The 20,429-nt window shown below is 32.9% G+C and overlaps 4 protein-coding genes across 7 annotated transcripts; 1 reads left to right on the top strand and 3 right to left on the bottom strand.

Annotated features, from left to right (window-relative positions):
• The first annotated feature begins 2,076 nt into the window (after nucleotides 1–2,076).
• LOC133295869 (26S proteasome regulatory subunit S10B homolog B-like) lies at nucleotides 2,077–6,768 on the top strand. Of its 2 annotated transcripts, XM_061494736.1 has the most exons (10): nucleotides 2,077–2,244; nucleotides 2,893–3,012; nucleotides 3,392–3,528; nucleotides 3,677–3,838; nucleotides 4,009–4,095; nucleotides 4,173–4,259; nucleotides 4,342–4,479; nucleotides 5,969–6,160; nucleotides 6,238–6,336; nucleotides 6,449–6,763. In XM_061494736.1, the coding sequence occupies exons 1-10, from the start codon at nucleotides 2,145–2,147 to the stop codon at nucleotides 6,521–6,523; spliced, it is 1,197 nt and encodes a 398-aa protein (XP_061350720.1). In that variant the 5' UTR covers nucleotides 2,077–2,144; the 3' UTR covers nucleotides 6,524–6,763. The 2 variants fall into 2 exon arrangements, with proteins under 2 accessions (XP_061350720.1, XP_061350722.1); XM_061494738.1 differs by lacking the exon at nucleotides 5,969–6,160 and having other exon boundaries at nucleotides 6,449–6,768.
• A 1,340-nt stretch (nucleotides 6,769–8,108) lies between these two features.
• LOC133295925 (uncharacterized) lies at nucleotides 8,109–11,813 on the bottom strand. Of its 3 annotated transcripts, none has more exons than XM_061494852.1 (5): nucleotides 11,608–11,813; nucleotides 10,624–10,694; nucleotides 10,175–10,510; nucleotides 9,335–9,366; nucleotides 8,109–9,226 (listed from the first exon to the last, which is right to left on the bottom strand). In XM_061494852.1, the coding sequence occupies exons 3-5, from the start codon at nucleotides 10,503–10,505 to the stop codon at nucleotides 8,273–8,275; spliced, it is 1,317 nt and encodes a 438-aa protein (XP_061350836.1). In that variant the 5' UTR covers nucleotides 10,506–10,510; nucleotides 10,624–10,694; nucleotides 11,608–11,813; the 3' UTR covers nucleotides 8,109–8,272. The 3 variants fall into 3 exon arrangements, with proteins under 3 accessions (XP_061350836.1, XP_061350837.1, XP_061350839.1); XM_061494853.1 differs by having other exon boundaries at nucleotides 10,624–10,691; XM_061494855.1 differs by lacking the exon at nucleotides 10,624–10,694.
• A 2,694-nt stretch (nucleotides 11,814–14,507) lies between these two features.
• Nucleotides 14,508–17,107, bottom strand: LOC133295843 (ethylene-responsive transcription factor ERN2-like). Its single transcript, XM_061494704.1, has 5 exons — nucleotides 17,090–17,107; nucleotides 16,801–16,823; nucleotides 15,551–15,840; nucleotides 15,090–15,508; nucleotides 14,508–14,561 (listed from the first exon to the last, which is right to left on the bottom strand). The coding sequence occupies exons 1-5, from the start codon at nucleotides 17,105–17,107 to the stop codon at nucleotides 14,508–14,510; spliced, it is 804 nt and encodes a 267-aa protein (XP_061350688.1).
• On the bottom strand, nucleotides 17,081–18,592 carry LOC133295894 (bZIP transcription factor 44-like). Its single transcript, XM_061494789.1, has one exon. The coding sequence runs from the start codon at nucleotides 17,918–17,920 to the stop codon at nucleotides 17,468–17,470; it is 453 nt and encodes a 150-aa protein (XP_061350773.1). The 5' UTR covers nucleotides 17,921–18,592; the 3' UTR covers nucleotides 17,081–17,467.
• Nucleotides 18,593–20,429: the final 1,837 nt, after the last annotated feature.

Below are 20,429 nucleotides of genomic sequence, written 5' to 3'. Positions count from 1 at the left end.
TTTTCAATTTTAGATAGAGCCAAATTACAAATTGTAGCTCGGATCAAATTATAATTTTAACCCCGGTCAAATTATAATTAATTATATAATTATATATAATAAGTATAATTTGTTAAAATTTAGCCCAAGTCGAGGCCACACCCAAGCTATATGTGGCTCCGCCACTACTCTGTAGGCCGACCTAATACATTTACTGCCCTATTTGTAATAATACATTTTTCGGCGTCTATAATAGTATAATTTCAAGATTAAAAAAAAAAAGATTGTGTTTCGTGTTGATTCGAAAAGAACTAGGAGGCTTCTGGATTTAAATGCTCTTACAGTACCATTGTTGCAAATTTGAATTGTGCTTGCGAGAGATAAAATATGTCAAATGAGATGTCATTGCGTAGATATCAAAAAGTTACATGGAATCAAAAAAATTTACCTAATTCGGATACCCGAGTTAAAAGTTATGATATTTCAAAGTTTTACAATTAAACTATTAATTTTTGTGCCACATGTCAACATCATACGAATCCCGCCTAAGTTAGGCGTGAGTGTCTTGTGATTCACGCCTAACTTAGGCGTGAATGGTCACACCTAATTCATTTGGCGTGACATCCTGAAATAAATCCGTAAATAGTATAAAAATAACTTTATATTCGTAATTATTTATTTAAATTGCAATATATTAATTTTTTTTCCCAATAATTTTGTAAAAACAAATATAAATGTATCTATCTCTTCAAACTAAGGATTAATTATAATTAAATCAATCTAGTAATTAAATAGAAGATTACGATAAAAAAAAATTGATTTTAATTTAATTTAAAATATAAAGATAGGTTATTTTACTTACTTCTTTTTCTACTCACTTTTGTCTATCACTCTCCAATACCGTTAGATCTGAATTTTAATAGGAGAGAGAAATAATAAAGATAATTGAGATTCTAATCTAACAGTATTGGAGAGTGATAGAAAAAGGTTGAAAAAAAAGAGATAGGAAGAATAATCTATCTCTATAATTTAAATTTAATTTTCAATTTTTTTATCGTAATCTTCTATTTAATTATAACTAATCCTTAATTTGAAGAGATAGATACTTTTGTTATATTATTTATCTTTGTTTTTTCAAATATTTATTTATTAAGATATAGCCGGATTCTGTTAATTCTTTTTTTTTTATCACTTTTGTCCAATGTTAAAAACATATATTATTACCAACAAAGTCCAGCACAGTTAGTAGATAGTTGAGTTTCTTAAGCATGCTGACAGTGGTTCGATTCCTGACCGTGAGTATGGAGATGGCTTTGTTGGGAGAGGTTTACCCACTTAATGTGATCTTCCGCCTCGAAAGAATTAATCTTCGGCTGGAGGATACCTTGGGAAAAAAAAAAAACCTTCATTATTTTCACACACAAAAAACCATACATTATAAATTAGAAGTACCGGAGTTAAACTCTCTAACACCGTTATATTGAAATCTCAACTATTTTTATCATTTATGTCTCCTAATGAAATTCTAAACTAATTATGTTGAAGAGTGATAGATAGAAAAAAAAATAGATAGAATATTTTATTCATATTTTCAATTAAATTAATTATCAAAAAAATTTATTCGTAATCTTCTACTTAAATACTAGATTGATTTAATTTAATTAAATCCTTAATTTGAAGAGATAGATATCTTTGTTAGATTATTTATCTAAATATTTCTTTATTAAGATATAGCCGGGTTCTGTTACCAAAAAAAAAAAAGATATATCCGGATTCTTTATTTTGATAACTGTTGTCTAATGTTAAAAACATACCTTTACCGGAAAAATTACTCTTATGTTACATGTATTAAATTTTTAATTTACACATTCTTTTATAATTGTGCTATCTTTTTCTTTTCTAAATTGTGGAGCCCACAAATTTGTCTATATGACAAGAGATAATTTATCCTTTAATATGAGATTAATAAAACCCTACATTTATTAAAATTTGTTTTTTGTTTCCAAACAAAAAAAAATCATTATTTTCAAAAAGAAACCAAACATTATAAATTAGAAGTACCGGACTTGGTAGTTTAAGGTTTCCAAGTCGCTCGAATCTGTTCTAGTGTTCTGAGTTTGTACAACCTCAACCTTCCGTTTCTGGGATTTCGAAGCGGCACAACGATGTCGGACGCAGAAGATGCAGTACGACGCCGTAATGTGGCGGCGGAGTATCGAAAGAAACTCCTTCAGCACAAGGAATTGGAATCCAGAGTGCGATCCGGTTGGTCTCTTAATTTCACCATCGATTTTCTGTCCGTTGTAATAATGTCTAGAATTTCTTCTTACTTCTAATTTTCATCTATTCTGAAAAATCCCAGTTTTAGGGTTTGTGCTCTTGGGCTTTTGTAACCCTAGATTCGCTTGACATCAGACAATACTAGCATGTTAGTTTGATTAGGTTTAAAAAAGATTCTGAGAAAAATATTCCTGGTTTATTCGAGAGCCTGACCTAGGAAAAATGTGGTCTTGATGATTTTACATCTTTTTCTGGAAATTAGGGTAAGGTTATCAAGTGGATCTGTTGTCAAAATCACTTAGAAGCCTCACTGTGATTCTTTTGGTGAAATAGTTATATTCCTAGTTGAGCAATTAAATATTGATACATTTCTTAGTCAGAGACAAAGGGGCATAGCATCTGATTAAAGCTGCTAATGGCTGATCCACAATCTGCTTTTAGCATGCGCTTTACCATTCAAAAAATGGAAATTCCTTAATCGTCTCATTTAGCTTATGATTTTAATAATAAACAATAATTCTCATTCACTTTCTTCTTTATTTTGGCCCGATTTCTTTCTTCCTTTCTTTTTAACAAATGATGGAATCCTTATGGAGGAGAATGGCGACTTTGACTTAAAAACTCAAATTGCAGTGAGGGAGAATTTGCGTGCTTCAAAGAAGGAGTTCAATAAAACAGAAGATGATTTGAAGTCTCTTCAAAGTGTTGGGCAGATCATCGGCGAAGTTCTCAGGCCTCTTGACAATGAACGATGTAATTATTCTACCCTTTTCATTTCATATTTGAATGATGTATCATTGAACATCTTCATTCTTCTTATCATCTCTATATCTATATTAGGTTGTCTCTTTTGGATACTTGGATTACCTGCATAATGTGTTATAATATATTGAGATTATTTGCAGAACTTTTTTTTTGGCATCCGTTTTTTTCCCTTAAACTTTATCCTTGTGCTATTATTCTATTTTTTATGAATATCAAACGTGTGCTTCAATGATTCTTGATATATATTTTTATAATTCAAATACCTGCCCTAGCTACCCAATATATTATCCTATCTGTTTTGTTGATTGATATGAATTCAGCAGTCAGTCAATGGTTATAGAATTTTTATTTTTTTTTGTTATGTCAGTGATTGTTAAAGCAAGCAGTGGTCCCAGGTATGTGGTTGGCTGCCGCAGTAAAGTAGACAAGGAAAAACTTACTTCCGGAACCAGAGTGGTTCTTGACATGACAACACTCACCATAATGCGCGCCCTTCCTCGCGAGGTAAGTTATAAAGTTTTTTTTTTTTCATATTTTTATTTGATGAAGGTGTTTGTGTCTTGTTCGGCTACCTAATTTGGTTTATTTTTGAAAATCATATGCTACTTTTCCATTCCTGCTGGTCACTATTGTCTATCATTTGAGTTGCCAGGTTGATCCAGTAGTTTACAATATGCTGCACGAAGATCCCGGTAATGTCAGTTACTCAGCTGTTGGTGGCTTATCTGATCAGATCAGGGAATTGAGGGAATCAATTGAATTACCTCTGATGAACCCTGAACTCTTTGTTCGAGTTGGAATTAAACCTCCTAAGGTGATTACCTTTTCACTGCACTTTCTAGTACCTGAACTCTATTAGTGTAAATCTTTATTGTTACCAGCATTGTCATCTAAATCTCTACTTTTTTGGTGGAAGCGTATTTTAGATAGTATTACTTTTAAATTTTGCATTTGATCAACATCTTCTCAATTCTCATCTTTCAGGGTGTTCTCCTTTATGGGCCTCCTGGTACTGGTAAAACATTGTTAGCTCGGGCAATTGCCAGTAATATAGATGCTAACTTCTTAAAGGTCAGAATATCAACTCTCTGTGTTTTGAAGTGTTCTTCAGTATAAAATAATTTTACTTTACCTTCATTCTGATGTAGGTTGTTTCAAGTGCCATAATTGATAAATACATTGGAGAAAGTGCCAGGTTAATAAGAGAGATGTTTGGGTATGCACGTGATCACCAGGTGAGATTGTGTTTAGTTGTCTTCCTATCGATTTATATATACAAATTGAAAATAGTTCTAAATCTCCACCTTGTTTGTTTAGCCCTGCATAATTTTTATGGATGAGATCGATGCCATTGGTGGTCGCCGTTTCAGTGAAGGAACAAGTGCAGATCGCGAGATTCAGAGAACCCTAATGGAGCTGCTTAATCAACTTGATGGGTTTGATCAACTTGGGAAGGTATGTTTTATTCCATAATCCCATTTTACTTGATTTAAAAATAGCCATCATACTTGACCTTTAGAAAAACATGATGCCTTGTAGCAAATTCCTAGGATGAGGAACTCTATTCTTCTGTTGTCTTCTATTTGTAGTTTTATTTTTTAGTGGAGGTGTTGAGTGTTGGATCTGTAGTAAGCATGCACGGTATATACAATTCATATATCTTACACTTCTAGATGGTATATTATTTTTCCTTATCGATGCAATAAGATACGCAAATACAATAATTTTTAAAAAAATTAAGATATGGGTACAGCAATATATATTAAATAAAATATTTATATTTATACAGTGAAAAATTAAAAACAACTTGCATTCATTGCAATTCGAGTCCAAGTGTTCTCCCTCTCCCTTGCTTGTGGTGAGGGTGAAATTTTGATGCTTTGTACGATGATTTTGAGAAGGATGAGATTGCAAGTGAGAATATGCTTTGAGGGAATAAATTGGTGATGACTGGACTTATATATCCCGGAATTTTTTCCAGAATGGATGAGATTTCAAAAGTGAGAATATGCTTTGAGGCGCGATAGGTAATAAAAAAATGGATACACCAATAATACAAAATCAGCTGTATTGTATGAGTATTGGTGTCGGATACACATATGAGACTGATACATGTCCAGTTTTGGGGTATCTATGCATTATAGCTGTTGAGGTTCATAAATTTTGCTGATGTCTTGAACTTCTAAAGATGCAAATGGAAAGTTACTTGGCTTTTTGAAACACTTGCTCCTTTGTAGCTAATTAAAAGGATAATAACCTTTATTCTACTTCTGTTTTCTCCTTTTCCCTTTTTTTTGTGGGGTGTGTGTGTGTGTGTGTTGGGGGCGGGGGGGCATTGACCAGTGGACAGGCAGGTAAACCTATATGTTAAATGCAATTCATATATCTTATCACTTTCAGACGGTGACTGTTACGTACTGTCATATTTTGAATTTTTTCTGATGTCTTTGAACTTCCAAAGGTGCAATTGTAAAATGGGTGTGTCATGGATGGTAACGTTTACAAATGAATTATGTGCTTACCATTTATCAAACAAATGAATAAGCTTCTACTTCATGACCATTTTCACTTTGGTAATAATGAAGTTATAAGTTATAATGTTTAAAATCAACTTTTTACATGCATCTTTAAAGAAATGGAATATATATATATATATATATATTTGGAGATATTTCAATCGGTTCATCACTTCGCAACTAGTTCGACTCGGGACGGGTTTCGGGATTAAGACTTTAAACACATCGCAAAAATGGTACTGGGAAATATTTTAGGGTGGACTTCTTTTACTATATGATATAATTCAAATAAAAAAATGTAAAAGCACTAACCTTTTCTAATGAATGTACTCTTATGGATATGGTGATTGATTTTTCTATAAATGACCGTTCAGCAAATCTCTAATAGTAAATTGATAATGACATTGCTTCCTGTGTTTCTTTTGTAGGTTAAAATGATAATGGCAACAAACCGACCTGATGTACTTGACCCTGCTCTCCTACGTCCTGGGAGATTGGATAGAAAAATAGAAATTCCATTGCCGAATGAACAGTCAAGGATGGAAATTCTTAAGATTCATGCCGCCGGAATAGCTAAGCATGGTGAAATAGATTATGAAGCTGTTGTGAAGCTTGCAGAGGTGAGTCCAGATGGTTTGGGTTAATTTTACTAACAATGGGTGCATATCTGATGTATTATCTGTTGCAAATTGCCCAGGGATTTAATGGGGCCGATCTTAGAAATGTCTGCACAGAAGCTGGAATGTCAGCAATTCGTGCTGAGCGTGATTATGTGATCCACGACGATTTTATGAAGGTGAGCTCTTTGTTTAGGAAGCAATTTTTTTTCCCTTTATTAATCATCACTCAGGTCTACTTCTCCTTGTCACTTACAGGGACAATAATTTGATTTCTTATTTTGGTTTCAGGCTGTTAGGAAACTGAATGAGGCAAAGAAACTTGAATCCAGTGCACACTACAATGCTGATTTTGGAAAAGAATAGAATCTATTGCAAAATTCTTTTGAGAGCCATGGATATTTAGGCAGTGCATCTTTGGGCTATCACTTGTACTATCCGAATTGTAAAATTGGGGGGATAACTTCTTAAACGGTAAAAGGATGTTCTATTGAATGCTTGCCCCAACTCAATTGTATTAAAGTTTTTTTTTTTTTTTTTTTTATAGAACCATCGGCTCACATATTTATTGTATTGTGTTGGTTGCTAGGTGTTTTATTTATATTTAATAAAACGGAAAAGGTTTAGGTTTAAAAAAAGTGTTTTTATAAAACCTGTTATAGATCTATAAATAAGTTTATTATTTAATATTATCATATTATAGGGTTGGTTATATTTATTATCTTTTTTATTTTTTATTACTTATTATTACCAATCTTATTATCGTTGAATTAAAATTAAATCAGTTGATTATAAAATAATATTAAGTAAGTCAATTTATTTGATTATGATTCAAAGATAACAAGATTGACGGTAAGAGGTGATAAGAAAAATTTGTGGTAATTATAACTTATTCTTATATTATATATATTTTAAATAAAAAATTACTTAAAATTTTTAAACAATAAAATAGTGTTTGTTCAGTTACTTTTTTAAAAAAATTATACGCGTATAATAGGTTCAGTTATTAAAGCAAGTTTTTTTGCGTCCGTGTCAATTGAGAGGGGAAATGGTAAAATTAATTTGGGTCTTGATTTTTCTTGAATTTAAAAAATAGAAGTGAAAAGCCATTAGATTTGTTCTAGTGGCGAGAAATTTGGATAGGCGTATCATTAGATTATGTGTTGAATTCTTATCGGTATTGATTATAAAAAAAATAGATGCCAAAATTTTTCTATGAGAAATTGATTTTTGATTTGAGGAACCGAAATTGGAGAAATTATAATACACTACGACAGTATCATTATGGCCGGTTTTGTAACTATTTTTTTTCCTCATATCTTATTTGTGTTAAGTGTTTGTCATTTAACCCCCAAGGGTAGCTCAGTTGGCAGCTGAGCTCCCAAGGGATTGCTTGGTGCAGGGATCAAACTCTGCTTCAAGCAGTTTCTTGGAAAATCTTTGGGGGCCAGAGGATAAGTCAAAAAATCTTCGGTTGGGGGATTAGTCTCGTCCTTTCTCCGCTTGCGAAGCTTAGTGCACCCACTGTTACAATGAGGGGCTAGCCCAAACGGGATACCTCCTGGCAATGTACCAAAAAAAAAAAAAGTGTTTGTCATTTTAAATGATATAAATTTGTATCATTTTCCATATTTTATTATCTTGTTTTAAGATTACTTAATGAGAAAAACTTCTGGTATATAAACTTTGAGAAATATGAATATAATGTTGTAGTATGCAACATAGGTCCTCTTGTAGACTCAAAAAAATATGGGGCCCATGTTATTTAGGGGAGAGAAATTTTTTTGAAGTAAGTCCCACATTTTTTTGAGTCTACAATATTACCTATATTGCATGCTAGAACATTATATTCACATTTCCCATAAACTTTATTGGCAATATATATATATATTATTTTTATCTTTATCTTTATCTTTATCTTAGTGGGTGCGTAGGCTGTGAGTTTGCCAAACGTAATATGAACCATGAACCACATCAACATGGTGGGAATTTCTAGTGACAAGTCAAAATAAATCTAAAATTATTAGTAAAGCTAGACAACATAGAAAATATTAAATTCTAAACTGGTGGTGTAATTAGAGAGCAGTTGCATCTAACAGCTATGACTAGGGGAACTCAATCTTTACGGTATCTTGCCCAGAAGCTTTTCTTCCTGGCAGAATCATTATCCGACAGGGATCGGTTCCACTTGGATCCCAGTGAAAAATGCCTCCTCAAGAACGGTTTCGGCTTTCCAAATGAACTCCTTGCACTGGAGCTAGGCTCCATCTTTGAAACTATATCTTTTTGGCGATCAAAAACATCTAACCCACCATCAATGTAGCTATCAACTACTCGGTTTTTGGATATCCTGTGGTTCTTGGATTTCATCTCTGATTCGGCCCTAATACCTTTTTTGGACAACTTCGACAAGTGCTTCTCCCCAACCATACAAATTGGACAAGCTGGATCATAACTATCAGCTTCTGGTGTCATAGTCTCCAAGCATTCTGCATGATACACATGACCACAGACAAGTACAGCAACAACTGAGAGGTTACTGCTGCCAATAAATTTCTGGTTGCCCCATGCAGATCTCTCATTCAAGAGCCTGGAGCAAGCCCCACAAGATTGTAAATCCATGGAGGGGGAATACGAGAACCTGCTACTAGTTCCACTTATCTTGAGACGACCTGAACCTAAGTACTCACTGTCAAAAGACCACCGTTCCTTTTGAGAAGAGGCCACCAGCTCAGAAAAGGTGCGCATAGACCAGCCATCAGATGACCCACACTGGGATCCAGTTGCCATGTCATTGCTGCATGTAGAGAGTACAAATGATGGCCTTCCCTCAGAAATTGAGTTGTCAGGTGATTTCAGACCCAGGATTTGACTATCAGAAATTTGTCTCAACAGTGGGTGTCCTGGAGATCGATGAGCCCATCTTGATGCCATTGAATTAGGAAGATTGTGATAATTATGATTAGGAATGGGATCTGTTGTAGGGGTTGAGTAAACTGAAGGTATTGAAAATAAAAGATTTGGTATTGAAGATTCTGCAATTTCTGGTGATTCTACAAGATTCTTCACCTAAAGACAAACATATAGATTAAAGAGTGAGGCTGGTGCTACAATAAAAGGCTTATAAATCAGATATTGAGCAAATCATCTTTACAAAATTCAGCAGTTCAAACTCACCATTGTAGAACAATTACTTGACATGGATAGATCTGCGACAAGCACATAGAGGACGAAGAAAAAAAATCAATGCCCAGACAAAAAAACACAGTAACCATGGAACCATAGTGCATAAAAGAGAGCATAATCGTACGAATGTCCAGAAACAACATATGTAACCATTCAAAACAGCAAACCAAATTAGAAAACCTCAAAACCCGATGGGAAACAAACAGCAGAAGAAAGGCGAAGAACAAGGCAATACATTACTTAAAGAATAATCATTTGAAAGATAAAGATCCCTTGCATTCAAAATAAGATTATAAAAAAATGAAAAATCTAGACATGAGCTAAAGATAGGAAAAGCAGGTTTTTTCATTTTTCAAAAGAAAACAAATCTAGAACAAGCAATGCTTGATAATGGAGCTTTTAAGCCCCTTTGTTGGATTTTCAGTGGGCAGCCCCACCATAAAAAATGAAGAACAAGAGCCCTGTTGATGTTCAAGCCACCCTTAAATTAATCCTTGCCTCAACCCCTACTCACTAAGAGAGCAAAGTCTCAATAACCAGCCTGAAAAGGCCAGAGAAACCTCTAGACACTATCATGAATCCTTATTAATAAGTAAAGGTACAATAGAACAAAAGCCCAATATTGGATTCAGGCAGAAAGCCTAACCAAAATTTCCCCCAATCCCGCAGTTGGAAAGACAAAATTGAGCTTAGTAATTTAAAAAATGATTGCCAAAAGAATTAATCCAGCATTAAAACTACTTTCAAACAATGGGATAGTCTAAAAAGATCACTGTCATACGCTAATGCCTCTAGTACATTCAATAAAAGAATGACAGAGTTAACATTTACCTGAAGAAGGAGTCATCTGATTTACAACCAACTGATCATGAACAGGGGACTTCTGAGACATAGGTGTTACAGAAATCTCCAGGGTGCTCCCACCATCAGATAAATTACCTCTTTCAGAACTCAAAGACCCTTTTAACTCCATGCTAACATTTCTGCTGACTCTGTGAGATGTGTTGAAGGAAGGATTCTCGATTTCACCAGTAACACGGCCCCAACTATCCCATCGAAAGCTCCAAGATGGTGAACATGCAACATTTCTATGTAAACTTTCACCTCCAGTTCTGTTGGGAAGAGTGTGATCCTTTGCAGCAACACAACAAGCTGATCCCATGATAACTGCTGACATACACAACAATCAATCTAACTAGCAGATACAAAGACTAATTACTAAGTACTGTATAGTTAAGTTAAAAAAACAGCTAATGAAAAAAACACATCCAATTATATACCAGGGACGTTACAGTAGATAACTCAAAAACCACCTCAAATTTCCAACGAGAATATGTACTCCTACCTCCTTCTGAAGAAAAAATAAAAAGAAAAGTTAATTCAATTGATGTTGCTGGTAAGGTACTTTAAAACCAATCCACAGGCCAAAGCTCTAAATAAAGCACACACTAATCGTCTCATTTCTGATGCAAACGAATAAATTAATTCAGTGAGGAATGAACATGACATCATAATATTCAATTGTTAAAAAAGCACTTCTATTACACAAGTGAAGGGAGGGTTAACTTTACAGAATTCACTCATTAACGTTTGGGCTAACTAACTGAGAATTCTATATCCATACGGAGTGTTATAAAAAGCACAAGTCCCAAACCAAAACTTGCATCCCACTCGACCCCTCGTACGAAAATCTCTAATGCACAAAACAGTGTGTGGTAAAATAATGACAGCCATGGAAAATGTTCCTAGACAGACACGAAAACTTTCTAATTGCCACCAATCATGGAAAAAGATATTGCAAAAGATATTAGCAACAACAACAGTTAAGAGCCTAACTCGGCCACTTCAAAAGGAATTTCAATATTTACACTCGCTAAGTTGAAAGCGCAGCACAGAAATGCACTCTAGACCCAATACTGAGAATTGCTCGGTTCTGTCTTATCAAAAACCCATGAAACACTCAAAAAGTAGAAAATGAAAATAAAAAAATTTATTAATAAAACCGTCCAAAAAAAAATTTAAGGAAAAAAAAAAACAGAAAGGATTGCAAATTTTGTCTACCATGACCCGAATCCCGTGTTCTCGTAACACAACCAATGAGAAATGATCCAGCAATGCACAAAATGAGGCAGTATTTTTGGCAATAGGTTAGAATAAACAAAATAAGTTAGGGTTTTGAAGCATTCTGAAGACCTATTCATTAACACATAAATGCTAAAAATAGAGAGAGAGAAGATTGAGGATGAGGCATGGAGGAATGTTACCTCTTCAATTCAAAACAGAGAGTTTCAGAGAAAAAAGGGGAAATCATTTCGAAGTCGTCATTTTCGGCTTCGGCTTCGTCTTCATAGTGGTCATGCGCAGTGTACGCTGCTTTTTGTAACGCCGTCTCTGTTTAAGGCTTCGGACTTTAGCTTCGACTGTTATCACGGAGTTATGTCACAGACAGTGGGAAAGGGAACGCTGAATAACATGTTTTCTTCCCCGCTTTATTTTTTTTGTCTCTTTCCTTCCCACCTTTTTTCCCTCTTCTTCTGCGTGCATTTATGTTTGTTTTTTTAAATAAAAAAGAAAAAAGGAAAATGCAGTTTTAACTTTTAACTTTTAATAAGGTCAATAATAATAACTCTGACCATGAGAAAACCATTGGCTCAATGGTCTAAATCCAAACTTAAATTACGACTAGCAGGATACATGTTATTTTGACCAAACAAAGATTTTCACCTCTTTAATTTTCTTATTTAGTATTTGTTTCTCGGTATTTATTAATAGGAGTCTTTAGTGTCATAAAAAATCTTAACTAGACTAAGTGCCATGACCCTCTCCCTCTCTACGACACTTACATAATTTTTTTTTAGTGAATGTGGACCCCCTTTCGGCACTCACACAATTATGCAAGTCGCACAATCTCATTAACGTAGACAGTCCTGTTATTGTAAAATTTTAAAAGTTCATAACTCTTGACTTGAGAATCCAAATTAAATATATTTTTTATTTCGCATGACTTTTCGAGATATATGCAATAACATCTCATTTGGTATATTTTATCTCTCATAAATATAGTCCGAATTTGTAACAATGGTACCACAATCACAATAAATGTACTACAAAGAAAAAGTGGGAGCAAAAATGAAGAACCCACAGAGCAGGGATAGATGATAACATGTTGGACAAATTTTAACTATTGTCTCGCACAAAACTGATTTGAAAGTCAAGGAAGCTAAACAAACCAAGGGTTTCTACCTCTTCATGCCAGCAGGGAAAGAAGGAACACAGCAGGGATAGACGAGCATGGCCAGCATGTTATCCTATCCCTGCTCTGTTCCTTCTTTCCCTACTGTTGGGGTTCTCCATTTTTTCTCCCACTTTTTCTTTGTTTTATTTTCTTCACAAAAATAAATTTTGAAATTAACTATTGTCAACTACAACTCTAACAGAAAAAAAATTCAATGAATTAAAATCTCAACCCTAAACCCTATATATATATGAGGTTCAATTTTTCTACAGCCGTTTTACGTGAAACAGTGACAAATTTTCCATATACATAGGTTAAAACATTTAATGTGGGGAATCATATAATCATACATATGTTATTGCTACATGTACAACAACTTTAGATACGATTTTACCTTATATATATATGTGTGTGTGTGTGGTAAAATCATTTCTGCAGTCGCTTTACGTACAACAACGACATGTGTATGGTTATGATTCCCCACATTTAATGCTTCCATCTTTTGTATGGTTATGATTCCCCGTATTTAATGCTTTCAAATATATATATATATGACAAGTATTTGATTGTTGCACGTACAACAGCTGCAAAAATGTAAACCATATATATATATATATATATATATATATATATATATGGTTCGCTTTTTCTGCAGTTAATGCAGATAAGTTATCAGCAGTAAGCCTAATACGACGTCATTTTGGGGCAAAAATCATGGTGTTTTGTATTTTTAATTTATTTCAGGGTTATTATAGTCTTTATAATTATAATTATTTAATTTTTCAATCCCAAAACGACGTCGTTTTGGAAGTAAATGCAGATAACTTATCTGCAATAATTGCAGAAATATTTTTCCCATATATATATATATATGGGTAAAGGATTTCTCCAGTCAATGGAAATAAGTTATCTCCGGTGAGCCCAAAACGACTTCATTTCGGGACAGAAATCAAGATATTTTTGTAATTATAATTTATTACAGGGTTATATTAGTCTTTATCATTATAATTTTTTAATTTTATAACTCTAAAACGACGTCGTTTTGAGTTCACCGGAGATAATTTTATCTTTAGTAACTGGAGAAATATTTTTCCATATATATATATATATTCATCAAACTCATCAAAATACTTCAAATACAAATTTAAAATATGTTTGTGACTGTGGTACCATTTTTACAAATTTGAACTATGTTTGTAAAAGATAAAATATGTCAAATGAGGTGTCATTGTGTAGATCTCAAAAAGTTATGTGAAATAAAAAGTATATATCTTATTTGGATATCTGATTCAAAAGTTATGGCATTCTAAAATTTTATTGTAACGAGATTGTGCCACTTGGCACAATCGTGTGAGTGCCCGAGGGTGGTCGTGACACTCAATGCCGTTGGAATTCCCCCACAATACTAAAAGACTCCCATTAATAAATACCGAGAATCAAATATCACATAAGAAAATTAAAAGGATAAAAAAAAACCTTTTGGTCAAAGAGCCACTCTAAGTTAGTACAAGCAAGTACTTGATATTTCACGCATGCGTTTAAGGGTTTATTGTATCACTAGTCAATAGAAATAACTTATTTCCAGTGAATTCAAAACGAAGTTGTTTTTAGGAGTTGAAAAAAAAGTATATTTGTAATTCTAATTTATACCAGATTATATTAGTCTTTATAAGGAGTATGAGTACTGTAATAAACTTTAATTTTGGTATATTAATCTAGATAAACCAAATACTCTTAGCACAGATGGTAAGGAGTCCGGGTCCTTTAACTAAAGGTCTCGAGTTCGAATATTGGGAATAAAAAAGAGAATTTAGGAAAACTACCACCCTTAATAGGGTTCCACAAGCGCTCGAACCGGATGTAGTCCGAATGATGAATCGGTTGAGAAACAAAAAAAAAAATGTTCCAAAACATTAAAATATTTTGTATCTAAGGAAAAACATAAAATCTTGCCTTACTACCATCTTTACATGGCATTTTTACCTGTTTTATTGAGAAGTATTTTTAGTTACATTTTAACACGTATAACTTCGATAAAGACGTATGTGTCTATGCTTTTAGTTGATTTTTGACAACAATGCGTTATGATTAACATTTTTTTAAGTTAAAAAATGTACAAGTTTATTAGTGGGGCGTGACGTAACGTGACGTAACGTGACGGTATTTTTTCCTTTTTTTTATATGCAAATTATGTTATTGCAAGCAGCAGTCACTTTGCAATATTTTGGCGAAATACATGGGCTTTTTGACCACTATAACTCTTATTTAATAATTAATTACCAAATTGATCTTCATTTTAAACTATTTCAAAAATTTAACCTCCTCAAAAAACATAACACTAATCTGCCCCTGTTTGACCGTTGACCAACAGGCCTACCCGGGTACACCCCTCCCTACCCGGGTATTTTTTGAAATTTTGTGCCTACCCGGGTAGGAAGGGGTGTACCCGGGTATAGTTCTTGGGATCTTGAAAATTGCTTGAATTATTTACCCGGGTACGGAGTGGTGTACCCGGGTAAGTCTCAATAATACAACAGGATCCCAAGAAACACTAGAACTAAACCAACTGTTGTTCTCACATTGCACAAATTGTTGCTGTTCCAATGTCCAAAAGCCTTCCGTTTCTCCACCAACTAGAGGTAATTGCATGTTCCCCATATTCATTTGGCCATTCCTGTTGCTATTTGATGGACCCTCATCTGCATATATCATATCAGTAGACCATGTCATAGGAGGGGTTTGACAAAGTTGATTAGAGTTGACTCCAACACTGCTTGTAATTATTAAAGCACCTTCATGATCATGAATATTCGGGATAAGAACACTCTTAGCAGAAGTGTTTGATGAAGTAGTAACCATTAAACCAGGGACAATGCTGTTGTTGGCAGTAACATTCATGGGAGAGAAAGCAGTAGCTGATGATGATAACTCTTTCTTCCCAGAGCAGTTTTAAGTTGATCTAGAAAACATACCAGATTGAACCACACAATTAGAACGAGATTGAATTGGAAACCTTCCTTCCTTCAGTTTAGCCTTGAGTGCACCAAGAAGGCCATCAGAATCTGTCCCTGGCTCATTCACATCCTCAAAAGAAAAGGGTTCAATGTTATCAGGAATGAAATTGGAACCACCACCACGCTTATTTGTAGCACCAGAGGTTGCAGACTCTCGCAATTCAAAGTTGGTCCTAGCATTAGCACCACGCAAAGCTCGAGCAGCAGTGTCATATGCACGAGCTGCATCCTCAGCAGTGTCAAATGTACTCTTATTGAGAACTACCCGGGTACACCCCTCTGTACCCGGGTAAATAATTCAAACAATTTTCAAGATCCCAAGAACTATATTAGGGTCCCTGCCTACCCGGGTAGGCACAAAATTTCAAAAAATACCCGGGTAGGGAGGGGTGTACCCCGGTAGGTCTGTTGGTCAACGGTCAAACAGTAACAGATTGGTGTTATGTTTTTTGAGGGGGTTAAATTTTTGAAATAATTTATAATAAAGGTCAATTTAGTAATTAAATTTTAATAAAAAGTTATAAGGGTCAAAAAGTCAAATACATGTCATAGCTAAAGTCTCACTATTGGGTCCTCTTGTTAGGCCCAACAGCACAAATTCGATTGCGTCCGATCAATTTGCTGCATTATGTGGCAAAATCGTGATTTTACCTTCAACCAAACAATATATAATGAACACCATAATGTCTCACTATTAATTTACTCTAACATAACAAATTTTTTTTTGTTGGTAAACATTAACATCACAATTAATTCACTCTTAATGCGTTTTTTCTCCATTTCAAGATAAAATAAAATATTATTATGCACTGTATTTTAATCAAATAATTATTTTAAATGCATTATTTTTACACAACGTCATATGAACTAAGTGAGGGAGACATTATTCATGTAACCCGCAAAGCGAATTTTATTTCAGGCTAAAAAATCATTTGTTTAATTTTCTTTTTCTAAAAAACATTAAAAAAATAACAATTTAATTAATTATATTACATATGACACGCAGAGCAAATTTTTTTAGATGATGTCATATGTAATATAATTAGTTAAATTGTTATTTTTTTTTATATTTTTTATTTTGTTAGTTTAAAATAATAATAATTAATTTAGATGATGTCATATGTAACATAATTAATTAAATTGTTATTTTTTTTTTGTATTTTTTAGGCTGTTAGTTTTTTTTTTTTTTTTTTTAATTTAGCTCAAACCCTAAGAGTTTTAACTTTTGTTTCTTTATTTTAAATTTTTAAGCATATTTTTGCATCTAATGGTAATAAGTAGCAAAATCTCAAAGAGACTAAACATTCGAGCGCTGCCTACTATGTTTAAGGATTTATCTTTAAGCTGAATAAAGTGTTTTTGAGAAGTGCGATTTTTCAATCAAATCACACTAGGTCAGAAATTATACATATGCATTTTATAAATCTAATTGATATGTACAGTTATCACATGAAGAGGTTACACATACACATATCCATAACAAGTACCATTTTTTACATTAAGCAAGCACTCCATACAATACATTAATAACATATACAAGCAGAGGTTACACATACACCGAATTCTTCTTTTTCTTTTTTTTTTTTGCCATAAAAAAGAAAAGAACCCTCTTTTTTACATAACATTGAGTCATTGACACCCATGGGACCAGGTCACTACGTCATTTTCATTAAGCACTTCACAGTTCTGTTTATCTATCTCCCACTAAATATTGCCTCACCCTAGGTACTGTACTGTACTAATACATACAAATTTACTCACTCATTGATTCCACCACGTAGCAATTCCCTTACAAACAAGCATGGACAAACACTTATTATTATTATTATTATTATTATTATTTTATTTGTCATATTGAAGAAGGCCTGAGAGAATTCACCACTGAAAAAAGCCTGCAGAAGCCGTAATGGGTTCATTAAGAGAAAGCATATTGAAGAAATTTTGTGCACTTGATTGGTAGCAATCCCTTTCATAGGAGCTAGTGGTTGCGTTGATGAGGTTGATGATATCATTAAGTGATTCAAGTCTTTGGCTAAGCTCCGTCATCTGGGCCCTCAAAATGGAATTCTCTGCCTCAACATTCAGATATTGCTGTGTTGTGACCTTTATGCTCGTGATGATTTCACTCTTGTCCTTTGTGAGCCGAGACACCTCCCTCATCATATCATCTAAATGATTCTGTTTTCTCATCCGAGATCTTCTTGCTGATTCCCGATTCGATTGCTTCCTCTTGTTTTTTCTTTGATCCATCATGAGCTGCAAATCCTCTTCAGACCCAGAGCTCTGAATTTTGGTGCACATAGAGGAGTTTCCACTGGATGAGGCCATGAAATATTACACCACAAGTCCCAAGACCAAAGACACTTAGTAAGTTACTTGTCTTGTGGTCTTCTGGGAGATTATTTAACTTCCAAAACAAAGATTAAAAATAGCTTGACAAAATTTTAATCAAGACGCAGGACCCAGAAACACTAACAAAAAAACACCGGATTGAGCTAAATTATTACTAAGTTATATAATCATATATAATACTAAACTGCAGAACAATGAAAAAACATAGAACCAGTAGAGGAACACAACAGAGAATGATTGAACCAAGTGGGTCCTGCGCCTGAAGGAGGAATTTATCATAAACCCGGAACGAAGGATTTCACAGAGAACGGGAGACATGAAGGTCAAACATTAACATAGAGAGATATTATCATCAGCATCAAGATTCAAAGAAAGAAACTTTTTTTTTTTAAAAATATGCCTTTGATTCCTGCAAAGAAATCCACCAATATTCAATAGATTACCAAATGGGTTTTGGGTCAAAATTAAGAACTAACCACTCCCACCAAAGAAAAACAAAGCCTAAGCTTCAGGGAGAGGGTAGAAGAGGAAATCTAGAGGAACAAAAGGGGTTGAACAGAAGAGAGGAGAAGGGGAAGGGGAAGAAGAATAGGTAATTGGAGGACCAATTTATAAAACAGGTTAACGAGGACAGACAGACAGTGAAAGAAAATATATACTAAACAAAGGAAAAAATAAAGTAAATTAAGAATAGAAAATGGGGGGAAAAAGCAAAAAGCAAAAAGCATCGGAATCTCCTCGAAGAATAGAAGAACAGGAACGAAGATAGAAACGATTGGCAATGTGAGGTCGAGACGAATTTAATTGTAAATAAATAAAGGAAAAAATTGTTTATAATTTTAAAGGATTTTATAAGAGTTATAGTACGAAAAGTGATTGTGTAATGTTATAGAGATTCGTTTTGCGTGCCTTAGTTTTTTTTTTTTTGCTTTAAAAAGTGCGGGCCCCACAAAATGTTGTGTATGTAAGAAATTTTTTGTGTCATGTGACATGATAGATACAAATCCCAATTTTAAATGATATAATTTTGTGTTATTTTTAATAAAATTATATTTTTTTGGTGTGTTTTTGCGTTTTTTTTTTCTAATTTTATAAAAAAAATAAATGTAAAAAATACCTAAAACACACCAAAATAACATAGGTTCATTAAAAATGACACAAAATTATGTCACAATCATTTAACCTATAAATAAAAGGAAAAAAGTTTGTCCATTTAAAAGATATAATGGTTGTGTTATTTTAAATTTTAATTATTAATTTTTGTCAATTAACGGTTATAATTTATTGAGTCAAACTTATTATTAATTAATTTGACATAATAAATTATAATCGTTGATTGACAAAAATCAACTGTTATAATCTAAAATGACACAACATTATATCCTTTAAGGATAAATATTTTTTCAATAAATAAATTACAATACAAGAAAAATGATTTTTTAAAGATAATTTTGTATTATATTAAATGAAATGACTGTATTTTAATATATATTTCATGATTTTTTATATTTTTTCTTCCATTAGACGAGAAGAAGAGAAAAAGAGAAAATATTGTAAATGAGAGAACATAAAAAGTAATCAAAGTATAATCGATTAACTTAAAATGACTTAAATTTGTATCTTAATATGACAGTACATTTTAAATTTTATTCTCCTCTCTTTCATCCTGACGTTAAGTGGAGGTGTTTTTCTGCAAAATAGTGTGTTTGAGCATGGTTTTTTTAGAGGTTCTTTTAGACATTTGGATTATTTTTATTTTATTTTGTGATTTTATTTTAATTTATCAAAATAATAAATTGTAAACAATTGTCAAAATTTAGAGCCCGTTTGAATCTATTTTTTTTTAATGTTTCATGAAATCATTTTATTGAACAAAATTATTATAAAACTTGTTTGATGAGTTTTTAAAAAAAATGAAATTTTATAAGTTCGATGATATTTTTGTAGCATGGTGACAGGGGGCGATAGTGGTAATTCCGACAACGACGGCAATCACAATTTCAAAGGTGGCGATGATGGCTTTGGTAATGGTGGCAGCGTCAATATTGGTGTTACTTTGAATTTGAGTAAAACACACCTATGAAAATAAAAACAATTAAATTGTGTTCTATTTAAAAAAAAATCAATTATAAAAAAACGAATTTTCAAAACAATCAAATAAAAGAATAATTAATTAAACAAATTTTACTTTTCGTTTTAAATCTCGAAAACCAAGAGAAAAGTGTTTGTCATTTTAAATGACAGAAAGTTATATCATTTTAAGAGAGATACTGACACAAAAAATTTGAATTTTAAATTAAAAAAATCACTCATTTTCTCTCTCCCATAATTTCTATTTTTCTGTGTCTATCTCTCTCTCTTAAAATGACATAACTTATGTCATTTAAAATAACAAATACCAAATCCATTAATCAAAGTCTTATTTTTTAAATGTAGAGGTCAATTTTTTAACATTTTTTTATAAATTATTTTAAATAAAGTCATC

The sequence above is a fragment of the Gastrolobium bilobum genome, unplaced genomic scaffold (genome assembly GCF_033153095.1).
Source record: "Gastrolobium bilobum isolate Gb01-03AN ecotype WA unplaced genomic scaffold, APGP_CSIRO_Gbil_v1 utg2195, whole genome shotgun sequence".
In the NCBI taxonomy this organism is placed as follows: domain Eukaryota; kingdom Viridiplantae; phylum Streptophyta; class Magnoliopsida; order Fabales; family Fabaceae; genus Gastrolobium; species Gastrolobium bilobum.
This window is presented reverse-complemented; position numbering and strand designations above follow the sequence as displayed.